Here is a 22,679-nt window from a genome sequence, read left to right on the forward strand (position 1 = left end):
TTATTGAACAACTTGTTTTTTATGTTATATTTGCAAGTTTTCTGTTTGTTTAAATTTTGTTTTTGTAATATAGGGAGTTTTGTTTATCTGTTTACCGTATCCTTTTCAATTTTTTCATGTTTTGTTGATCATAATTTCCAGTGCCGCATTGTATTCCAATGTAGAATGTTGAGCCTTTATATAAATTTAGCTATGAACGTGCTGTGAACATGGACAATCTTATAAAACTTAGTGATCTAATGGTCGATCACTCTCTTGGTTCCAATCAAGGTTAGTGTTTTTTTTATATTAATTCTATAAAAGTATTGGCTTTGGTAAAGTAAATATTTGTTTTGTATTGTCCACACTTCTGTTTAAGTTCTTTTTTAGTGATGGTTTAGCGAATTTCTTATTACTTTCTTGTAGGTTACATGCCTATGGTTTATACGAAGTAAGAATTTTTGGTGATAGGAATTGCCAGCTATCTACAATACTAAAAATCCAATGTAATAGATTGATCGTATTTTGATTTATATTGATTTCATATTGTTCTGCAGTTTTCTGCACTTTTGAATCATGTGTACAAATCACCATACTATCACAAACATGTTTGAAAAGAGATGCTCAAGTAGTTAGCCTGTTGTTGATACAAAAAGGAACCCACCTCAAACAGGCTCAGGTAAATTGAAAAAATCCATCGTTCTCATTTATTAATTTGATTTATGAATCTTAATTGCCTTTTAAACTCTTTAAATTTATTGAAAAGATGATTGTTTTTTATTTGGCAATAATTTACATTGTAAAAAGCAAATTTTGTTCTTAAATTTGTAATTCTTAACCAACTAACATCATTCTACTTAGCTCATTGCTGCAATTGGAAATTTTGCTGTTTGTGGACAGTTGTTTGTCTTTGTACTGCAACAACCGAACAAATCAAATTTACATCGTAAAATTGCTTGATCACTCTGTTATAATATTGAACCCATTTCAATTTCATACCAACCGGATCCTAATTTGTTCAATTTCTTTTCATCAGGCAATTGAGTGTGGTTGGTTGCTATTATCTTTGAGGTGAGATAAAGTTTTGTCTCTGTAGATATATATGTATCTTAACAGGAACTATGGGGGTTGTTACCATTTTTTTTCTCTAAATTTTTTGTTTTTTTTCAACTGCTTCTCAAGAATTTAAGGGCCTGTTTGATATTTGATTTGGATCCAATGTTTTAACTCAAAAACAAGTTTGAGTCACAAATTTAAAATCTTTGTTTGGTAGTGGATTTGAATACAATTCTTAAAACCATAACTAAAAAATATCTGAAAACAAGGGCTATTGGTTGAAAACACAAAAAGTGTTTTTTTAGAGTTTTTATTTTATGGATTATCACTCTCGTCTCTCTCCCTCTCTATCCTCTCTCCCATTCGATGTACTCCCTTCCCTTTTGCCTCTTCAATCTTCTTTTCTCTATTGCTTTTCCAATCCTTTCCCGCTTATATCCACCATAGCCACCACCTCTATCCTTCTTCCTTCAGCCAAGACAAATCGATCTCTCCGCCTTTTCAATCCTCACTTCTATATTGCCTATTCAATATTATCTCTTCTCACTTGCATCCACCATAGCCACCACATCTTCCCTATGGTCATTGGATCTCAGGTTTGAGACCGCCAACATGATTAGCCTCTGTCAGCTCGAGTTTGGAGTAAGGAGTTGGTAAATAGCCAAAGGAGTCGCCGCTAGGGAAGTGAGGGATGCGGTGGTTGGGTAATTGCTTAGGCTGGGCATTTGACTTTTTCTGTTTGGATTAGTTTTGAGAAATTGCATACCAAACAAAGTTTTGAATTAAAATTTTTTAAATCAAAACATGTGTTTTTAGAAAAAATTAAAATTTTGAGTTTCGTTCTCAAGTTTGATACCAAACAGGCCCTAATCCTTTTTGTCTCTATTGATATTGCAGGTGTCCGGCTTGTAGAAGTTACAAGGTATGCTACAATCCCAGTTAGTGCTTTTAGTTGTTAACTTATTGTTTAAACTTCAACTTTCCACCCACATTATGAAAAGTTGCTAAGACTTTTTAGTGTTACTAATGCTATGCATCCATTGACAACCAGGGTGGATTGTGCATCAAAGGTTTGTGTGTGTGTGTGTGTGTGTGTGTGTATCTTTGTGTGTCTATTTACTTACCTTTTTTGAACTTTATACTTCTCAAGTGATATGGTAATTTAATTTCTTAAACTTACAGTTTGTCGCTGTAAAAGAGAGCCTGTTTTCTTAGCATTATAATCTTTTCTTTGGTTTTAATAACTGAAATGGACATGCAAGAGATTGAAGAATTTTGTTTATCGTAGTGGGATGAGAGGGTATTTTCAGAACAATTGTTTTGCATGATAGTATTAAATAATCAATTTGATAAATTAAACGGTGTGATTAAATAAGATTATCTGTTGGGTGTACCTATATATGCTTAATAAATTGTTTAATGAGTTTTCAATTTCATGTTATTATTTCCTTTGATGATTTTCTTTCGCTTTTGTATGTGTAAAATTGTTATGCTTTGTGTATTTGAGATTGCTTTTCTTTTTTAATTTAAATTTTATTTATGTGTATGCTCCAGAAAAATTCTAGTTCCCTAATCATTTGATTTAATTTTGTTTCCACTTTTAAAAGTTTTTCCTATAATTCTGTAATAAAAGGATTATTTTGTTGGAAAAAGCAAGGCTAGTTTGTTTTTAGGGCTTGATGATATCTACGTTCACCAAGTTTATCTTCGACTTTAGTCTTCTCAACAAAAAAAAAAAAAAAATCTTCGACTTCAGGTATTTTGTTCCATTGATGACATAAAATCAACTGCAACTACATATTTTGGTTATGATTGGGGGAAATAGGCTGATTATCTACATATTTCATGAGAATATCAATAGGGACTATCTACCAAATCTTTTATGTGTAAATAGTATGTACATACACATCAAATATTATTTTTTGTATGCAAATAATACTATATACAAAAAATTTCGTATGATGAAGGACAATTAGGAGTTCAATTTGTAAAAGATGTGTATTGCTAGAACAATGGCAATAAACCCACCAATCCATATGGTTGTAAATATATTTCTACGTGTATGTAAATTGTATGGCATATTGGATGTATTGAGAACTTTACACATGTTTTATACAGTTTTAAAACCCGCAGCATTGCGTGGGCACCATTGCTAGTTTTTTTTTCTTTCTAAATAATAAAACTAGGCATGAGAAAGACTACATGAGCTCCTACATAAAGGTTCAAATGGTCCAATAAGATCACAATAATCCAATAATATGATCCAACTCATTAGCGAAAGGAAGAGCAGATTTCGTAGCAACAATTTCTTTTCTCCAGAAACAATACCAAACTACCAAGAGCAACACATGTGTGGATAACTTTGAGTCTCTTTTCACTATAACATTTATGTCTGCAAGATTGCAAGGCACTTAGTTGTATACAAAGAATGTTGTATTCAATTATAACACAGGGAGAAAATGTTTAAGCCCTTTGCTCTCTTGTATTGCTCTTTTTTTTTCTTTCTTTTGTGTGTTTCTTTAAGTAGGCTTTCAGCCCAAATATTATTTTAGTTATATTATTATCTTGCTAAACTGACGACCATATTTTGTTTGAGCACTATGTTACAGTTGAATGATTGCCATAAAGATAACTTGACAACAACAAGGTTACAATTCTCAGTACCTATTAGTTCAGCCATTCTGGCCTTATATGAACCATATCGAGTTTCATGTGCAAGGTTTTATGTCTAGTTCTTAACTTGTTATAATGGTCATTTGACTATTAAACCGAGCCTCAATTTAAATTTGGTATCAGATCCCTAGTTTAGTATTTTAATAGTATAATTATAATAGTAAAGTACATTGATGACATAAGTTATCAAAACAAGTAACATCACACACCTGCTTATTTTGCATGAATATGTTTTATACTTTTCCTTGTAATCCATTTTACAAACCATTAGTAGAAGTTTATTGTCCTAGACACCCTACTATTACTAGCATAAGAGATATTTAGCACAAAGAAACAAAAATTTATTAGTAAGGTAAAATAAACTAAAGTCTACTAGTAAGGTAAAAGAAACTCTCCATAAGTTATTAGAAGCAAGTATTCATACTTTAGAAACTTTAGGAGGAGAAAGAGAGTATTTACAAAACCAATTAGCAATATGTTTGGGAAAGATTTCCCTCGCACAGCTCTCCGAGGAGGTGGCACTTTGTTGGTTGTCAGCTTGGTGTGTTGCAAGATAAGTTTATAGTTAGTTTGAAATGTGTCTTTGTGGGGCCTTTGGTATAGGCCTTAAGGCTTGCAATCAAAACTAACAAGGATTTGAGCGTGCCACTGTTATCCTTACATAACAAATTGTCGAATATGTGTTTGTTAAGTTGATTACTTGCACCCTAAGTTACTCAAACTTCTTGTTTATAAGGATTGTCACAGATGGGTTAAGTCTGTATTAAGTTCTTTTCTTGCTTTTTAAACAAGGACTTTTAGTTCATAATCTTGTATGTCCAAAATAAAGGAAGTTCAAGCCCTTTTCAACCATTTCCTCGATCACAGTTCACTTTTAATGAAACCAGGTTTATTAACTTAACCAGATTCGAATGCAAATAGGACTCTTAAGTAGAAAACAATTGAACATAACTTGAAGACATGATGGAAAGTGCATTAAATAGGTTTTACATGAGGGAATTGATACAACAATACTAAGGAAAGGTAGCATAGCTTTTACATTAGACAAAAAATGGTTTTTTCTAAAGGAACTATAGCTAATAGGATCGAGTCTGGACATGTTTCAGCTTTCTGGGTATGAACTGGCTTGAGAGCAAAGTTTGTATGTCTTTTGATTGTTGGTTGAGTGTCCTTGTGTGAAACCCCGTCCCAAATTTTGTATACTGTCATTTTAACGAAATTATGAAATAACATTTATGCCTCTTACCCTTACCCTATCCGGATCCCCTTTTCATTTTTTAGATTTTCTTGTCATTATTTTATAATTCTTCTCATCTCTCTGCCTGCCACGTGGCAACACCCTATCTCATTCTCTTTTTCCCCTCTCCCTGAGTCAACTCTCTATCTCTCAATCTTTCTTTCTTTCTTTCTTTCTTTCTTTCTTTCTTTCTCTCACTCACTCTCTCTTTCTCTCTTTCTTTCTTTCTTTCTTTCTTTCTCTCACTATCTCTCTCTCCTTCAGCTCTCACTCTCTCCCCGGAACTTATTTTCTTTGTCTCTCACAGATCTCTCCCTCTCTGTGCACTCATCCCTCCGACGACACAACCACCTACGACAAACCATGAAACCATCACCACCTAGTGTGAACCTTCTCTCTCTCTCTCTCTCTTTCCCTCGTCTCTGCAAAGCCCTGAGACACCCAAAGGCCACCCAAACCTCTCCGGCAAGCTTGTGGCCTTCAAGCTAAAATCTGGCCAGCTCTGGCCACCCCCACCTTACGACGTGAAATAAGTACGAAACCCTTCCTCTCATCTTGCACTTCATTTTGGTACTTAAATCGAGTCCTAGGGTTGAGCAACGACGTTGAACGGAGCTCGGGAAGCTCCGGCTTCTTTCTTCGTCGAGTTTGGTCGGCCCTAACTTGTTGGGCCTTGAACCCTACCCAAATCCAAACTTGTGGAGCACACGCATCACCGTCCATGGCGGCGTCAGCGAATTTTCTAGCTAACTTTCCGACGACCCATGATGGCGCGTGGCTGTCGAAGCCGCCACTTTGCGGCTGCGCGTGGGGGTACCCGAGGTCTTCCTTTATGTTTTTCGACATCTTGAATCCATTTATGACGTTTGTTTTCTGAAATTCAATCATTATGATAGAGTTTTATTAATTGGACCCTTTATGTGCTTATGTGCGACTATTAGTGGCGATTCAGTCCTTCTTATTTCGTACGGCTCTTCAACGACGGAGTATCTGTAAGTGGACCCCTTCTAAAATGCATATTTTAATAGTAGAAATGCATACATGAAAAACATGATTTAATGGTTACGTTTTATGAGTAAATTAGATTTACACTTTATGATTATCATGCTCTACTGAGAATATTTTGGAATACCATACTTTATCGAATTTATGTTCTTTGTAGTATATATGATGGATGACTATATACTATTTATGAACATGTTTTTACACTCTTTGTAGTATATATGATGGATGACTATATACTATGAAGATGTTTTGAGATATATGTACGTATGTTGGAAAGATTATATTCAATGTTTTGTGCTTATCTAGTGATCACTGCTTTGCCTATGGGCGATGATACTTATTGGCCTACGGGTCGGGTGATGTAGGGGCCTACAAGTCGGGTGATGTAGGGGCCTACAAGTCGGGTGATGTAGGGGCCTACGGGTCGATTATGATACCACTATTTAGCATATACGATATATGTTCTATGAAAGGTTTTATGGCATGCTAAGGTTTTCGGAAAAACCTATCACATATTATGCTATTAGTTTTCATAAAACTTCGGGGGTTAGTACGTTATTGAATAATTGTTTCAGTATTATATATATAAACTTGGTCCACTCATGTTTGTTTTGGGCCCCTTAGGACAAAGGAATGAGGCATACGATCTGAGCTACTAGGCATTTCCCTACCAGTGATTTCATACCATCATCTCTGCCTTGACGTTATTTGTAATAACACCTTCTGTTCGTATTCTGAATTAGATTTATGCTCTGAACATGTCATGCATTATCACTATGTTTTCATTGTTGGCAGTTGAATATTATTATATTATTTTGGTTAGTTCAAGCGAAATTTATATGCATGTTTCACATGTTCTCGGCACATGCATTCATTAAATGGCTTTCGTCACCTTTGAGTGTCGGTCAGCACGTGACAAACCTGATGTCCCCTGGACATCGGAATCATGGCGTGTCACCTTGTCTCTGGTGTCTCTTTCTCTTTTTATAAGCAATTTGGCTTGCTTTTGGCTTTACTTTTGGCTGATGGCTTTCGGAGGGCAGTGAGTCATCTCTTATTTACTCCTTTATGCCATCAAAAAGTGCTTTTTGGCTGGTAGTGAGTTGGTCTTTGTCACCCATCACTTCCATCATAGGCACATGGCATATGCCTTAGCTGAAGAGGCTCCAATTTGCTTCAAGCCTGTCGATTGAGCATCGGGCAAGCTTCTATTTACTTTGGCATCCTTGGGTGTTATTAACATAAAGCCCAACATTAAATATTAGCCCAAACACAATAATCTCATGAAAAGGTAAGTTTTAGTTTATGATAGATTATCTCAATTTAGATTAGTGAGCAACAGAAAAAGAAAATCACTCTAGATCAAAATAGTTTAGTTTATTATTTTTCACTTAGGAAACACAACCATATTTTGAATAGTGAAAAAACAAATTCCAAGTAGATAGTATTGTAGACTTTATTGTTAGTCAAATAGAAAATATAAACTAGAACAAGAATAGGCATAATAGTTTATTAAATCAATATATAAAGATTTTTAATTAAGAATTTAGATTATATTACATCTCAATTAGAAGATAATAATAAACATATTCAAATATTTTCTACTAAGAAAATAAATAAATAAATATATAAAAGAGCTCATTGATGTCACAGCCCGTCCTGAATTATTTTATCGACAGTGTGAAATGTCTATTTTACCCTTGGACGTTGAGATGTGTTGTGTTTGACATGTTTTTAGAAGTGGACCAATGTGTTAAGTTCCCAAGTGTTTGGACCCATTTAGGACTTAAGCTTTTGTTTGTTTTGGTTGGTAGCCTAAACTAAGACAACACACGCACACCCAAACAACCTCATTGACCCTTCTCTCTCTCATTTTCTCGGATTTCATCCATTGTCCGTACAAGTTGTATGGTCACTCTTCAAACTAGCTTCATCTTACTTGGATCGATGTCGAGAAGGTTGCTTTTGTGTTCTTTGTGAGCTCAGTAGCTCATCCATACCCTTAGTTCGACGTGAGAGCTCATAAAACCCGAAAACCAGAGAATCCCAATTGTGAGCACTGTTCATGTGATCATAATTATTGAATTTTCAGTGAGTTTTAAGGTCATAGGAAGCCTTAAAACATCTTCATGAAGCTCGGAGAGTAACTTTGGAGTGATTTGGACGTCGGGAAGCTCGGGTTCGACAAGTTGTAGAGGTGGTCGGATTATCGTGCTTTTTCCGGCGAGATTCCGTGGATTTTAGAGCTTAAAATTGGTAAGGTTTTGTTCTACTCGTTGTAAGCTTCATTGTGGTATAAAATTCATGAGTTTTGGTTGAAAATTGAAGAAGATATGAAGGTTTAATCTTTTTCCCAGTTTCTGACGAACCAAGGAAGATGAAGGAGAATATTCCATCAAGTCTGACAGAATATTCTAACGGCGTCAGGTAACGCCGTCAACTTTTATTAAGGTTTTAACGGAATATTCCTAACGGGCATTAGGCTTAGTTAGGGTTTGGCCGCGCGTCTGGCCGTGCCTTGGCATATTCAAACACCCAATTTGAGCATTGTATCTACCTATTTGAGCATTGTATGAGAAGTTATTAGCTAGTTTTTGTTATATGCTTTAATTAACCTTTATTTAGTTATTTCACATATAGGTGTGATCTATCCTGAGGACGAGCGCCATCAATCGAGGCTCGGGGGCTACGACTTTTCGACATATCAGTGAGTGGGCTTTTGGTTTTCCGTATATACCTATATACTTGAGATTTTTCCCAAAAATTGAATTTAAATGATTATATGTTTTGAAATGCCATGCAAAGTATCTGCCTATTTTATTTATGCATTAGTAGTTGCGTATATTTATGATTGGTGCTACGAATGCATAAGTAAGTGCCAGGTAAGTTCATAAATTAAAGATATGAGATTGCTTTAGTTATGTGAGATATGATGTGTTGCATTGAGAGCTAATAAACCTGCACCCCAGTGTGAGTGCTCCCCCCCTCAGAGTTAGGGCATAGTTCTTCACGTGATGTTCACCTCCCGCACCATATGCTCATCTTGGATCCAAGTTAGGTGCATAGGCTTGTCGTACATACCACTTTAGGTGGTTTTGACTCATAGGTGACCCGCGATTATTCGCATAGTCTTCACGTAATTGTAGCACTATAGCATATTTATTTTACACCTAGTCATGTCGTATAGACCACTTTAGGTGGTTCTGACTCGTGTGCATGCTTTGATATGGTTAAGATTGGTTATGAGCTATAGACTCAGCCGTGCAGGTCACGTTAGGTGGATTCGGCTGATATGATATATGACATTGACATATTTTAATTGGACTACTTATGACATCTCATTTAGATACTTTGGCATGGTATATTTCTATGGATTTTCATCCTGAGCTTGATTTCTTTTATAGCATATATTATATTTTCTGGGAAATTATATAGGTTTTACGACGATGAGTTAAAACTTTTGAGAAATGAAATGATTTTGAAAAGCTTTGTTCTTGCTCACTCACACTATCTGTTTTGCGCTCCTCCAGGTTTTAAGTATAAGTGCTTTGGTGGCTCATGGGATTTCAACGGTGGTTCTGACAGAACATCATAAATGTAGGATCACCCTTGAGTGTTGTATGCCTGACTGTACTTAGGCTAATTATGTTCTGGTTGTGTATTTCACTTTTAATCTCGCTCTAGCACTTTATCTTAGCTAGTACTGCTAGTAGTTTGGTTTTTATTCACTCGTATTTCTCTATATCAATTTTGCTTCCGAATTGTGCACATGGTTACGTCACTCTCACGTGACGACCAGCATGCCCTGATTTAGGTCGGGGTGTGTCAATTGATCTCATAAATAGTAAACCTAATTAGATCATTAGAAATAGTTGAGAAATTAAAACTAAAAGTCCAGAAAATTCAATTAGTACAAAAAAAAGTTAATTCAACAACTCTTGGGTTATTTGTTTGATCTTTGATTCTTGAACCAATAGGAAATATATTCAAGCTTTACAAGAAATTAGTAAATTGGATAAGGAACAAGTTGGTTTTACAAATTTTGCATCACAAGTAGCTAAAAAAATATTTCAATTTTGGACAAATAATTTAGTTATCCAGTTAGTATTAAATTTAACAGAAAAATTAGATCAAGTTGATGAGCAAATAATAAAAATTATTAAAGTTTTACATAAAACATCTTTTTCATTACCACTGTTTTTAGTACCAAAATTAGAAAATCCAACATTGCACAAATAACCATATTAAAAAACCTAAGATGAACCTTTTTGATAAATAGAAAATGAAACTTTGCAGGAGAAAAGAAAAAGACATAGTGAGAGCAAAATAAATTTATCTTAGTGAGATAGAAGTACAATAATTTATTAGATACTTATATGACAAAAATAAAACGACTAATAGGAGAAATAATTTCGACAAATTGTTGACCCCAACACTTGGAGCTGGTGGAAGAACAATGCATTTCCTAAGACACTTTTTCTTTGAGATGCTTTGAGTCTAGTTCTTGCTAACTCCAAAATGAGGGACACCAAGACTTCATTTTCTTCTTTACAGTACAAGCCCGAGATAAACGTCTAATAAATGAGAAATTTTTCAGTGTGTCGGAAATACGATCAGGTACTCTAAGTGTTATAATACAAATAGTAATATACTTAAATTTTTTTTAACCACTTATATTATAACACATGGTATACCAAATAATGTTTCTAACAAAGTCCCCAACAACGACGGGTAGGCTAGTTTAGTAGGACAGTCTGCAAGTTCGAAACCTCATTTTGTGAATTAACTTCAAGTAATTTACACTGTCCTCTTGTTTAAAAAAAAAATAAAAAAAATAAAATAATTGTCCAAGTCAGTGGCATATCCTGTAAATGTGAAAAACTTGCAGGGTCGTTTTCCCAACCGGTCATCCTCCTCAACCTCAAACTCCCATCTCCTTCCCTACTGCTTTCGGATAAATTTGTTTGTTGTTGTTTTTTTTTAATAAAATAATTCAAGGAAATCAAAATTAGGGTTTGGATTTCCCCAATTAAGTTCCATTGCTTTCAATCAACTCATAATTTGCGCGTGATACGACTCGTTTTGAATTTTGGGTTCTGGGTTAAATATTTTTCGTATCAGAAATGGCAGAATCCGATCACCAGAATTCAATGTACAGCACCGGAGGAGGAGTGACACAGAGTAACCAAGTTGACGACCAAGACGACGACGTTGAAGAGCCCATTGACAACCGTAACATACGCTTCGAAGATAGCACCGCCATTCCTCCAAATCAACTCTACCTTCCCAGCTCCGAATACCCTCCGCCGCCCGCCGCAAACGGTGCCTCTGATCAGCTTACTCTGTCCTTCCAGGGTGAAGTTTATGTCTTCGACGCTGTTTCGCCTGATAAGGTAAGGTTTAGTGCTCAACTTGTGTGAGTTGTGCTGTGGTAGTGATTGACTTGTACCAGTTTGGCATTCCCGAAATGTCTTGTTCTTCTCTGAAAGTTTGATTTTTGATCAACTTGTGAGAAAGGGTTGCATAAGGAGCTTGAGCTTTTGTGGTTCTCTTTCACAGGTGCAGGCGGTACTGCTACTTTTGGGTGGATATGAAATCCCTTCTGGCATTCCTTCCATGGGGCCGGTTCCTCTTAACCAGCAAGTATGTACTTTTAGATGTGTATAAATCATGCCAAGTTTCTCGAAATCGTAGTTTTTCAGTTGGTTTTAACTTTTTTTTTCCTTTCACTTTGCTGCTGTAATGACTTTTCTTCCAGGGTATGAATGACTTACCTGCAAAGCCAATTCAACCGCAGAGAGCTGCATCTTTAAGTCGGTTTCGCGAGAAGAGAAAAGAACGTTGTTTTGATAAGAAAATCCGTTACACCGTTCGGAAAGAAGTTGCGCTAAGGTATGGCAAAATCATTACTTATTTAATAATTTTCTTTAACTTTTCGTAATTGAAAAGCATTTCTCCTTCCTCTTCGGAATGTATATACCATCACAGCTCTGATGATGTAGTTGTTTTTATTTTATGAGAATTGGTATAATATGTAAATTGCGGTCATTAGTGTTCGTATGGTCTTGATGTTGGTATGCTTATCATCAAGCAATCTGTACTATTTTAAAGAATAGTAAGATGTCTTCCTTTGAGGAATTTTTGTTGTATGGATTGATGTACATATATATCTTTTAGGCTTTTTAGTCGAAATGGTCCCTGAGATTTGCATAACACATCACTTTGGTCTCTGAGATTTAAAATCAATAGAGGTGGTCCCTGAGATTGTCCACCATCCATTATTTTGGTCATTCTGTTAAAAAAACTCCGTTAAATTAAGGGTATAACACAAAACTTTGGTTCCTGAGATTATCTACAATCCATCATTTTTGTCCTTCCATTAAAAAACTCAAGAACCGCTTAATGGAGTTTTTTAATGGAAGGACCAAAATAATGGATGGATGGAAGGACCAAAATAATGGATGGTGGACAATCTCAGGGACCACTTCTACTGATTTTAAATCTCAGGGACCAAAGTTATGTGTTATGAAAATCTCAGGGACCATTTTAACTAAAAAGCCTATATTTTAATATTCAGCTATTCATATTATTTTCAGTTTGCTAAAAGCAATTAAGAGAGAAAAAAGACATTCCTAAAATTAATTTAGAACAGCGCTCGAGTCTGAAAATAAAATGTAAGATGATAATTCCCAAAACTCAGAAGAAACTGAAGCCCAAACAATCACAACCTTACTTCATCTGAGGAAACGTCGACCACTTCTCTATAATCTCCAAAACTTCTTATGTTTCTCCTCCAAGCCAAACTAGGCCAACACTGCATGGTTCCATGTAACCGTTTCCTTTTTTCCTCCCCCCCAAAGAGTTAAGTATCTCCCAGGAAATAGATACACGATCAGCTGGAATTACCACCTCAGTCCTCCGCTAAACACAACTTCATCCACAAATCTAAAGCAATAGGACAGTGAGGAAATAATCCTCCCTTCTTTTTCCTATTGCCCTCACTTTTGAATGGTATAGATTTTTTTAGACGTTTTGATAACCTCATGTCAGGACAATTACCATAAGTTCGTAGCGCATAAGAATCTGTGTGCAAAAGACTGGTTGGTAGATATTTTGTATATGATTTTTTTTTCTTTCTTCAGTTGAGTACTTTTAAAATGAAATGTAAAGGTTGTCTCATTCAATAGCACAGTGCAAATGACATGGATGTGAAATGAAAATGAAGGTCATGATTTATGTAGTTATCATAGACCTGATAGACAAGGTTTAGGAAAATATTAATGGAAAACCACCTGTCCCTTACTCCTATGCCTTTTTCTTTAATGACTTGACGTTTGTGTTATTTCAGAGTCCTTTTTGTCCTAGCCAACTTTAAATATGTGGTGTGTATATATTTCAGAATGCAGCGTAAAAAGGGTCAATTTACATCGTCTAAGGCTAGTTCCGATGATGGAGGCCCTGCGTCATCTACACAGGGCTCTGGTCAAGATGAAAGCATGCGGGAAACTTCGTGAGTGTCATTTCCATATTCATATATTGCTGATTATGTTTTTAGTACAATTGGATTTTTGATTTTGTTGTACTCTAATTGTGTATTTGTTATTCCAAGACAAATACTAACATCCTCTGTGTTCTGAAAAATAACGATTAATGCCTTTTCAGGTGCACACACTGTGGGATAAGCTCAAAGTCAACTCCGATGATGCGTCGTGGGCCAGCAGGTCCAAGGACTCTATGTAATGCATGTGGGCTGAAATGGGCCAACAAGGTTTGTAGGATTTATAAATCCTTAGTTATTTTTGTCTTTTAATCCTCTTTACTATGTATGCATATTTAAAAAGTTATATATGAGTGCAAATTAGACATTATATTGTTTGCGTTGTCATAACTGCCTTGTGGAATATTCAGACGCGTAAATGAGAGAGAACAGATCCATCTAATTATGAGAGACAACATACTTATAGCCACACAAGAAACATCGAGTAATGAATGCACAGTAAGAAATTGATTCTTTACGTGATCTCCACTTCTGCATTCTTTTGTTTCACTTACCCACTTGAAGTGTTTTGAGAGGTTGGGGTTAAATTCTAATTTCTTCTTAACGCTTATGTCATTTTTCGTCTGTGTAACAAGTGTCTGCTTAGAGCATCTTAAAGCATTTCAGTCATTTATATCAATCCTAAGAACTTCCTCTTGGGGACCGTAGCAGAGAACAACTCTTTGGTCTACAAGTTCTTAGTTGAAATAAGTAACCGTTTCTATTCCTTTAGATTTTATTCCACGGTTGTGACAAACGCCTGCAGTGGGAATGTTTTTCTTTAAAGAAAAGAAACTTTTATTAATCGCAACCTTTACACCAATGTAGTGGACAATGCGTCCAAGGTCAGAACAAAACAAATTTTTGTCAGCTTGCAAAATTTCAGTCCTGAAATAAAAGAAAATAGGTGGCTGGCAATTTACCAATAATCGGAGAGACTTTAATTGTTATATACTGAAATCAAAAGCTTAGAATGTCCCGATGTAAGACTTCATGCTTTCAACCCACCCCTAATGGATGGATAGAGATAAGCATCTGGATTAATGAGTTCAAGTGTATGGCGAAACTGGACCTGACATGTAGAATAATTGTCCTCTATAAAAGGCATTGTTGAACAATGTTTTTGAATCCATTGAACCAAAAAATGGAAACAATGTTCTTGAAAAGGAGTATTTTTACCAATCGTTAGGCTAAGACCATTTCAGCCACCTTGCATCTCATTTGTGTACTATAAATATGATGGAGTTGACATCTTTGTTGGTGGTGGATACTGAAACTTTATTGAAAGTGATTGCTGGTGATTGTTCACTCATCTCAGTGTATGCTCAACATTTTGCAGGGATCTCTAACAGGTGTTCCTAAGGTTTTAAATGTAGGTATCCACGATCCTTCTTTAAAAGGAATTGAACAGGTACATCACCTCAAGCACCCCCTGAAAAATGATAAAGTTAGTTTTTTTTTTTTTTATAATTTATTTGATATATGGAATTTTTTGTTTGTTGTAAATCAGAGTAACGGCGAAGTTCAAGACTCTGATGTTGTAGCCATGGGTGCCAACGTTGCCCCTTCCTCAGCTAATGGCGATAATTCAGCCATGACCGTAGACAGGAAATTGTGAAGTCCCTTGCAGCCTGGTTGTTTTCCGTTTGCTGTATTATCACAGAGGATGTAGATGGGAGAAGTATGTCATCGAGCGTACATACAGTTTAGGGACTTAGAGCTATAAATAAATTGGTTTGAAAACTCTTTATTTTGTGTAATCTTAAGTATTGGGACCATTTAGAAGCTAGCATTTGCAGTAGCAGCGGTAATTCTCTTGCCAGTTCTTCCTTGTCTACAATATAATCCATAAAGTTAACTACTAGTGATCAATGCAATCTTTTCTTTTTGGTTCGTCAAATGATCAATGTAATCGATGTATAGCGGTCAAGTGATCGATGTTTTCTTTCGGGTGATCGATGTAATCCTTTGTGTTTTTCCTAAGTGGAGTAAGAAATAAAATGTGGCAGCTAGATCTATTGCTGAGGCCGAGTTGGGTGAGAGGGATTTCTATAGCTTTTAGAAAATTCTCACTGTGAAATTTGAATTCAGTTCTAACAATCTTTGTAATTCCGACGGCCAAGGGAATTCCCCTGTGCTTGTCCCGTTAAAATTCGTTTTATTTTATAACTAACTCTTAGTCTAGTAACAGTATTTCTTTCCTCAACGTTGAAAGATAACTTAAATTCGAATCTCCCATCACCGTTCGTACTAACATAATAAAAGGTTAAAAGGCTTAAAGCTCTCCATCCCATAAATCTTCAAGTGACTTGTATGGTGACGGTCCATTCGCTGAAACCATGTCTTCTCTAAGCATCATTTTGCGCTGCGGGATTTGGTTGATCTTCTCAATGTCGGTTTCGGAAAGTTTCCAGTCAAAGATGTCGACATTTTGCTTCAACCTCTCTTTGTTGTAGCTCTTAACAGCAAGTGTTGCCCCTGCTTGATACACCCATCTAATACATACCTGCCAAAGAACCACAGTTTTCTGTTTAGGGTTAGGGTAGGATTTCTTCTCCTAGTTCTCTTTGTATTCTTGCAAAGCAAGTAACATTACTGTCATTGACACCTACTCGGAACAAATTAAAGAAAATGAATGACAAGGTAATAGAGAATTACTTGAGCTATAGTCTTTCCCCGTTCCTTCGCGATCTCCTGAAGAACTTTGCTTTCAAAAACATGATTACTGCCCCAACAGGACCCTATGCCACCCAAAGGAGAAAAGGCAGTCACAATTATACCATTAGTTTTGCAGAAGTCTCTAAGCTTCTTTTGTTGCCATAACGGGTTCATCTCGACCTGATTCACTGAAGGAGGAATCGTAGCGAAAGAGAGTATATTTTCAATCTTTTTGGTAGAGAAGTTGCTGAGTCCAATGGATTTGGTGAGGCCTAGTCTCTGGCATTCTTCCATGGCTGCCCACACAGCCTTGAAGTCCATGGGCATAAGGTCCCCTGCATTCAGTGGGTACACCAATGTTCCTGGCTTAGCACTGATGGGCCAGTGAATGAGATACAGGTCCAGGTACTTCAGTTGAAGATTCCTGTACACAATTTAGAGTATCAGGTACAGTCACATGCACGTGGCTCGAGTAGGTTTGGTTTTAGTGGCTCGATCAGGGATTTTTCGATGCGTTAGTTAGGGTGTGATTCTATCCATGTCATTTCGGCTTTGCGTGCACATTCATTATGAATGTGATGTTGGGATTAGTCAAGCGGGAATGCTTATAACCCATATTTAAAGTCATGCTTGCTCTTCGTATGTTTCTTGCAATTGAGATAAGTACCGTCCATTTTTTCATGTTACATTGCTTTTGCAATGTAATTTTTGCATTGCAGCAAAACAGAAAAATTCCCATGCTTGAAATAATGAAAAACTAAACTAAATTATAAACATTGTGATGAGATAGTGCGAGTAGAGTACTCACTGAAGTGATTTGTGCAGGGCAGGAATAACCAGATGAGGGTGAGCATCAGTAATCCATAACTTTGAAGTGACGAAGACTTGATCTCGAGAAGCAACCAGACCAAGTCCAAGTGCTTCTTGGATGGCTTCTCCCAGAGTATGCTCCGACCCGTACATAGAGGCCGTATCAAAGTGCCTGTAACCGAGCTTGATGGCCTCGACAACCGCTGTTTTCAGAACATGAGATTGTAACTTGTCCGCTGCTGTGCCAAAGCCAATCACCGGCATGCTCCTCGAGCCGGTCGACGATGCCAGCACCACCTCGGGGATTTTGTTTGCAGCTGCCGACACATCTGGTGCATTCGCCATCTTTTGTTTCTTCTCTTTAACGAAGTAATATTTTACGATAATTTTTTTCTTTTTGGTATAAATTAAAGTTGCTTTTAAACGTCTAAAATTAATTAATTGTCGAATTTTTTTGTCAAACTTGGTTGGAAACTGAAAATAGGATTATTTAACTCTCCTCTGTAAGGCTGTTAGGATAATTGATTATGTTATTAATTAGGTTAAGAACGGCTGAATAAGTAAAAGTGAATGTTTCCGATTTGCCATTTTCTTTCTTTCAGTTTTTTAAATTTAAAAAAAATTAGTTTTACGTGATTTTCTAGTGAAGTAAAACCTTAAATCTTTTTTAATCAAATAGAGACAGTTATTACTAAATCAAAAACTAGTTCGTAAGTGTTAGTAATGAACTCGTGTATCATTTACCAAGAAACAATTGGTAGCCTTTTCTTTATCTAATTGAAAAAATTGGTAATATATATAACATATATTAATATAGTGACAATGATAATGGTAAAAAAAAATGTTACGGATACATATTTGTCCTCGTTGTGGTAGATATGCCTTCGGGGCTTATGTTTTTGTGATAGCCGAGGGAAGAAGAGGCATATCCTCACATTTTTTTCGCAAGCCTTCCCCTATAAACATCTTTCATTATTCTTCTTTACAACCCTTCTCCTATTAGTCAATAATACAAAACACATTATAAACTATCTCCTATTTAAAATTCCAACTCCCATATTTGATTCCATCCCAACACTAATTTAATATTTATTTATTGGACATAATATCAATAACCTTTTACATTTTAATAAAAAAAATCTTTTAACATTAAACCCGTTCACTTTTAATTAAAACAAAACACTTCTCTGGTCCTTCTTTCACAGTCAACCCAGGAGCAAGAGTCCAAGTAAAAAGCTGTTACTCTTCTCATTTCTTGAAATTTCGTATCTATTTTCATATAAATATCAAATTAATTCAACAAAAACAATACTCTTTGTAAAATCTATCTTACTTTTTATAATTTTTTTTTTATTGTTTCTCGTCTATCTTACATCTTACTTAAGTGTTAGAGTTTGGACTTTTTGATTAATTCTTGTTATTAAATTTAATGGTTTCAAAATATGAAAATTCGTGAGAGACAATTTTGCTTATTGAAAATATAAAATATTATAGATGCATGTGTTATTATGGTGTTTTGATTAGTAGTTGTGTAACTGTTATTCGTCATATTTTTTTGCAGTTGTGAAAGACCCCTCCTCACATGAAATCCTAGCTCCATCACTGCCGAAAGAGCATGAGTTTACTTAATTACTGGTTATTCAAATTTCTTCTCCGATTAAGAAATTAGTTACTCAAAAAGATATACCAATTCGACAACTTCTTGTATTTGTTATGTTCTTATTAATGAAATATCTCAATCTGCCAAAAAGAAAAAAAGAATAAGAAAAAGCCCCGACAAATTAAAGACCCGTTAGTGATATGAACTTAAATCACATGTGATATGTCATTGTAAGTTGAAACATAGAACGTGTATAACTGATGCAGACTAATACAAGACTGATATTCCCTCTCCTCTCTTGAGGATAAATCTCACATTGATAGGAGGAGAGATCTTATATGAGCTTATAAGTAAGTTGGGCTACTCCCTACACTGTCAATTGATTTTATGGTGGAATCTTAACTTTCTTTATGGTATCAAAGCAAATTATCCTACGTGTGAAGCCCAATGCCCACATGTGCTCCACGTCACCCTATGTTAGGCTTAAAAATTCGTCACACAAGAAGGAGGAGATTTAGAATGAATCCCACAATGATGGGAGGAGGGACCTTGCATGGGCTTATAAGTAAGTTGGGCTACTCCTCATACTATCAACTGATTTTATGGTGAAACCTCAACTTTCTTCATGGTATCAAAGCAGATTGTCCTACGTGTGAAGCCCAACGATCACACGTGCTCCACGTCACCTTGTGTTAGGCTTGAAAATTCATCACACGTGACGGTGGGGATTGAAAATGAATCTCACAATGATGGGAGGAGGGACCTTGCATGAGCTTATAAGTAAGTTGGGCTACTTCACATACTGCCAACAATGGCGGGGCCAGAAAATATTTGGTGGGTGGTGATGAGTTGATATTTTACTATATATTTTACCTATTCTTCGTATTAATTTATTGGTTATTTTGTGAGAAGTTTGATACTTTGATTTATATTCTTAATGTAAGACATTCGACTTCCTTTGGAGAAAACAGTAGTCAAATGGATGAATTTTGGAGTGATTCCAATTGGTAGAACTTTGTGAATCTGTTGACTTGATCGTGTCAAAGTTTCATAATTTTCTACCAAGCGGTTTATTTATGGCGATGAAATAAAGGAGTAGCGTGTAGTGTTGTCAAACTGATGTTTTGGGATTCTTTGGGCTTTTCGGCGTCTAATGCTGTCAAACTGACGTTTTGGGATTCTTTGGGCTTTTTGGCGTCCAAGATGATGTCTTTTGGGTTTGAGGCCTTCTGCAATTATGTTTGGGACATCTCAAGCTTTAATTCTACCCATTTTAGGCCTGTTTTGGAGCCTAAAGATCCAGAAATGTGGCTATTTGGAAACTATGCAGATTTTAGACGAATTTTACTAGTCAATTTAGGATGATGTTTCCTAATTTATTTTAATTTATTTGGTTTCCTAGTATTATTCTAAGATCTTTTCTAGGTAGGGTTTTATTTTCTAGTATTATAAATAAGGCTTTTTAGCCATTAGAGTTTAGGGGGGAAAGAAGAGAACGCACACACTATTTGGAGATATGCTTTTGACGATTCAAGTTTATTTTCAAGGTGTTTTCTATCCTTATTTTAATAATATTTTGTTTTATGATTATTCGTAACTAGTTTCGTTTGCTAGGGTGATGCCTTAAGCCTTAGCACAAATATGTAGTCTTTATTTAATTGCTTATGATATTATACATGCATACTTTGAATTATTAATCACTGTGTTTAAACTGTCTCTATATCTTAATGCTTAGCTACCATTAGGATGTTTAGCTAAGTGATCGGATGCAATTCGGTCGGAATGCTACTGGAGGATTAAGTATTGCTTCTTGTGATTGATAGTTGTAATTTCATCTAGTGCGAATACCACGTCTTAGGGGTTGCATGGTTTTTTCAAAGGGTTTTCAAAAAGCGTAATGAGTCATGCATGTTTATATTTGATATGAATACCACAAACGGATTGCATGTTTGATATATGTTCTAGCTTGAATGCCACAAGTAGAATATGCATAAAGAAAACATAACCTTCAAAGTTGCATGGGTAATTCATAAGTAATTGATAAATCTACATAGGATTGTTAAGGGGACGGTGGAACCCTAGGCTTTTACAATTTGGTTTTCAAAACTATGTTCTTTTGTTTTCTTTACTTTGTCAATTTATTTAATCATTTTAATTAAATTCATTTTTATTATTTTTAAATTCAAAATCAACTTTTTCCAATCTTCGTTTTCAAATAATTAATTAAGATTTGGTATTTACATAAATTATTCATTCAATCCCTGTGGATAATGACCTTACTAGAGCCATCTATACTACAATTACCTTGTACTATTGCAAGTATTTTAAGTGTTTTTATCCCTACTTTTACTGGTGGTAAAATCCCTATCAAGAAATTGGCGCCGTTGGCAGGGATTGTTTTAAATAATTTGTGTTTATCAACTCTTAGTTAATTATTGTTGTACATATTTTTTTATTTACTTGATTTTTTTTTAGGTTACAATTTGTGCAACAATGGAATTTGTACCTCCTCCTGAATTCAATATACAACCCCGAGGACCGCCTTTATGGGTCAAATTTGCATAATGGGGTTTTTATGGATTTAAACCTACAATTTGTGCACTTTGTTGCTTGAAGACCCATGATATTTTGTAGTGCCCCAATAAGGAATATTTTCTAGGATTTGTCCAAGAGCATATCAATATGAGAAACGACTCAAAAAGAAATTGGAACAATCCATATTCAGAGTTCTACACCCCAAGCTTGCAAAGGCATCTTGAGCACTATTTTGAGCAATTTAATGTGCCACAGGAGCTTCCGGTAGAGGACAAACTCTCTAAATTGTTGGAATCAACTGAGTTGTACATTGAAATAACCAATCAAGGATTTTTTTATTCAAGCATTAAACTATGGGAAGAGCTTTAATGATAAGAGGAGATTGGTACAGGAACTGAGGAGCATTCGGCCACTTATTCACACCCAAGGGAGGAAACAACACATGTTGATCCTGAAATCCTCCCAGAACCGAGTGCTGCCCATGTTTATGTGCTACATGAACTTTTACCACAAAAATTGCAGGAATGCAGTGAAACTAACGGACTGGATGGGGATGCTCACACCAAATCAGAATCTTGGAAATTACATGGCTAGCTATTGGACACGGGGCAGGCTACTTATATCAATGTTTTAGATGCTGTAACAATCTGTGCACCTGCACAACCCTTTAAACTTGAGGAAATTCATGTGCAGTCTCACAAGAAGGCTAAGACATACAAGGAAGGTAGAGAGATGAGTATCAAGTGGAGTGGCGCTGGGCTCGAGGCTAGAGAGAAGATGAGAGAGAGAGGCCTTCCAACAACAGCTTGTTGGAAATGAGAAATGAGAGCTGAAACTACATTTAAATAACAACTAGGCACTACAAAAAAACTTGTTAAATACGATGCTAAAAACTCGTCGTGTAAAGTCATGAAAGCGTCGTTTATGCATTTTAACGATCGTCATGCGACGCTTGTGATAGCGTAGCAACAAACCCATGTCGCAAAAGTTTTCACAACTTATTGCGACGCATTATAAGCGTCGCAAAGTTTATTTACGACAGCTTTGCAACACAATAGTTAGCGTCACAACTGCTTTGATGGGAATTAAACAAAATATTTGGGACATGTTTAGGAACATGAGATGAATAATTTATGAATAATTTATGTAAATACCAAATCTTAAAAACAGAATAGATGGCTTTAGTAAGATCGTTCTCCACAGGGATTGAATGAATAATTTATGTAATACCAAATCTTAATTAATTATTTGAAAACAAAGATTGGAAAAATTTGATTATGAATTTAAAAATAATAAAAACGAATTTAATTAAAATGATTAAATAAATTGACAAAGTAAAGAATACAAAAGAAAATAGTTTTGAAAACCAAATTGTAAAAGCCTAGGGTTCCGTCATCCCCTTAACAATCTTATATAGATTTATCAATTACTTATGAATTACCCATGCAACTTTGAAGGTTAGGTTTTCTTTATGCATATTCTACTTGTGGCATTCAAGCTAGAACATATATCAAACATGCAATCCGTCTGTGGTATTCAGATCAAATATAAACATGCATGACTCATTAAGCTTTTTGAAAACCCTTCGA

General features: G+C 35.6%; 2 protein-coding genes and 1 long non-coding RNA gene across 3 annotated transcripts; 2 read left to right on the forward strand and 1 right to left on the reverse strand.

Moving 5' to 3' along the window:
* Window positions 1-10,846: 10,846 nt before the first annotated feature.
* On the forward strand, window positions 10,847-15,505 carry LOC103443931 (GATA transcription factor 28-like). The gene is made up of 7 exons (XM_029109511.2): window positions 10,847-11,343; window positions 11,510-11,593; window positions 11,709-11,842; window positions 13,350-13,460; window positions 13,613-13,718; window positions 14,827-14,898; window positions 14,998-15,505. Exons 1-7 carry the CDS (start codon window positions 11,074-11,076, stop codon window positions 15,103-15,105), a joined length of 885 nt encoding a protein of 294 aa, XP_028965344.1. The 5' UTR covers window positions 10,847-11,073; the 3' UTR covers window positions 15,106-15,505.
* Window positions 15,506-15,680: 175 nt separating this feature from the next.
* Window positions 15,681-17,302, reverse strand: LOC103445025 (non-functional NADPH-dependent codeinone reductase 2-like). The gene is made up of 3 exons (XM_008383993.3): window positions 16,954-17,302; window positions 16,146-16,569; window positions 15,681-15,993 (listed from the first exon to the last, which is right to left on the reverse strand). The coding sequence occupies exons 1-3, from the start codon at window positions 17,298-17,300 to the stop codon at window positions 15,763-15,765; spliced, it is 1,002 nt and encodes a 333-aa protein (XP_008382215.2). The 5' UTR covers window positions 17,301-17,302; the 3' UTR covers window positions 15,681-15,762.
* On the forward strand, window positions 17,151-18,697 carry LOC139188741 (uncharacterized). The gene is made up of 2 exons (XR_011571982.1): window positions 17,151-17,287; window positions 18,517-18,697. It is a non-coding gene; the product is annotated as an uncharacterized lncRNA (long non-coding RNA).
* Window positions 18,698-22,679: the final 3,982 nt, after the last annotated feature.

This window comes from Malus domestica, chromosome 10 (genome assembly GCF_042453785.1).
Source record: "Malus domestica chromosome 10, GDT2T_hap1".
Classification (NCBI taxonomy): Eukaryota; Viridiplantae; Streptophyta; class Magnoliopsida; order Rosales; family Rosaceae; genus Malus; species Malus domestica.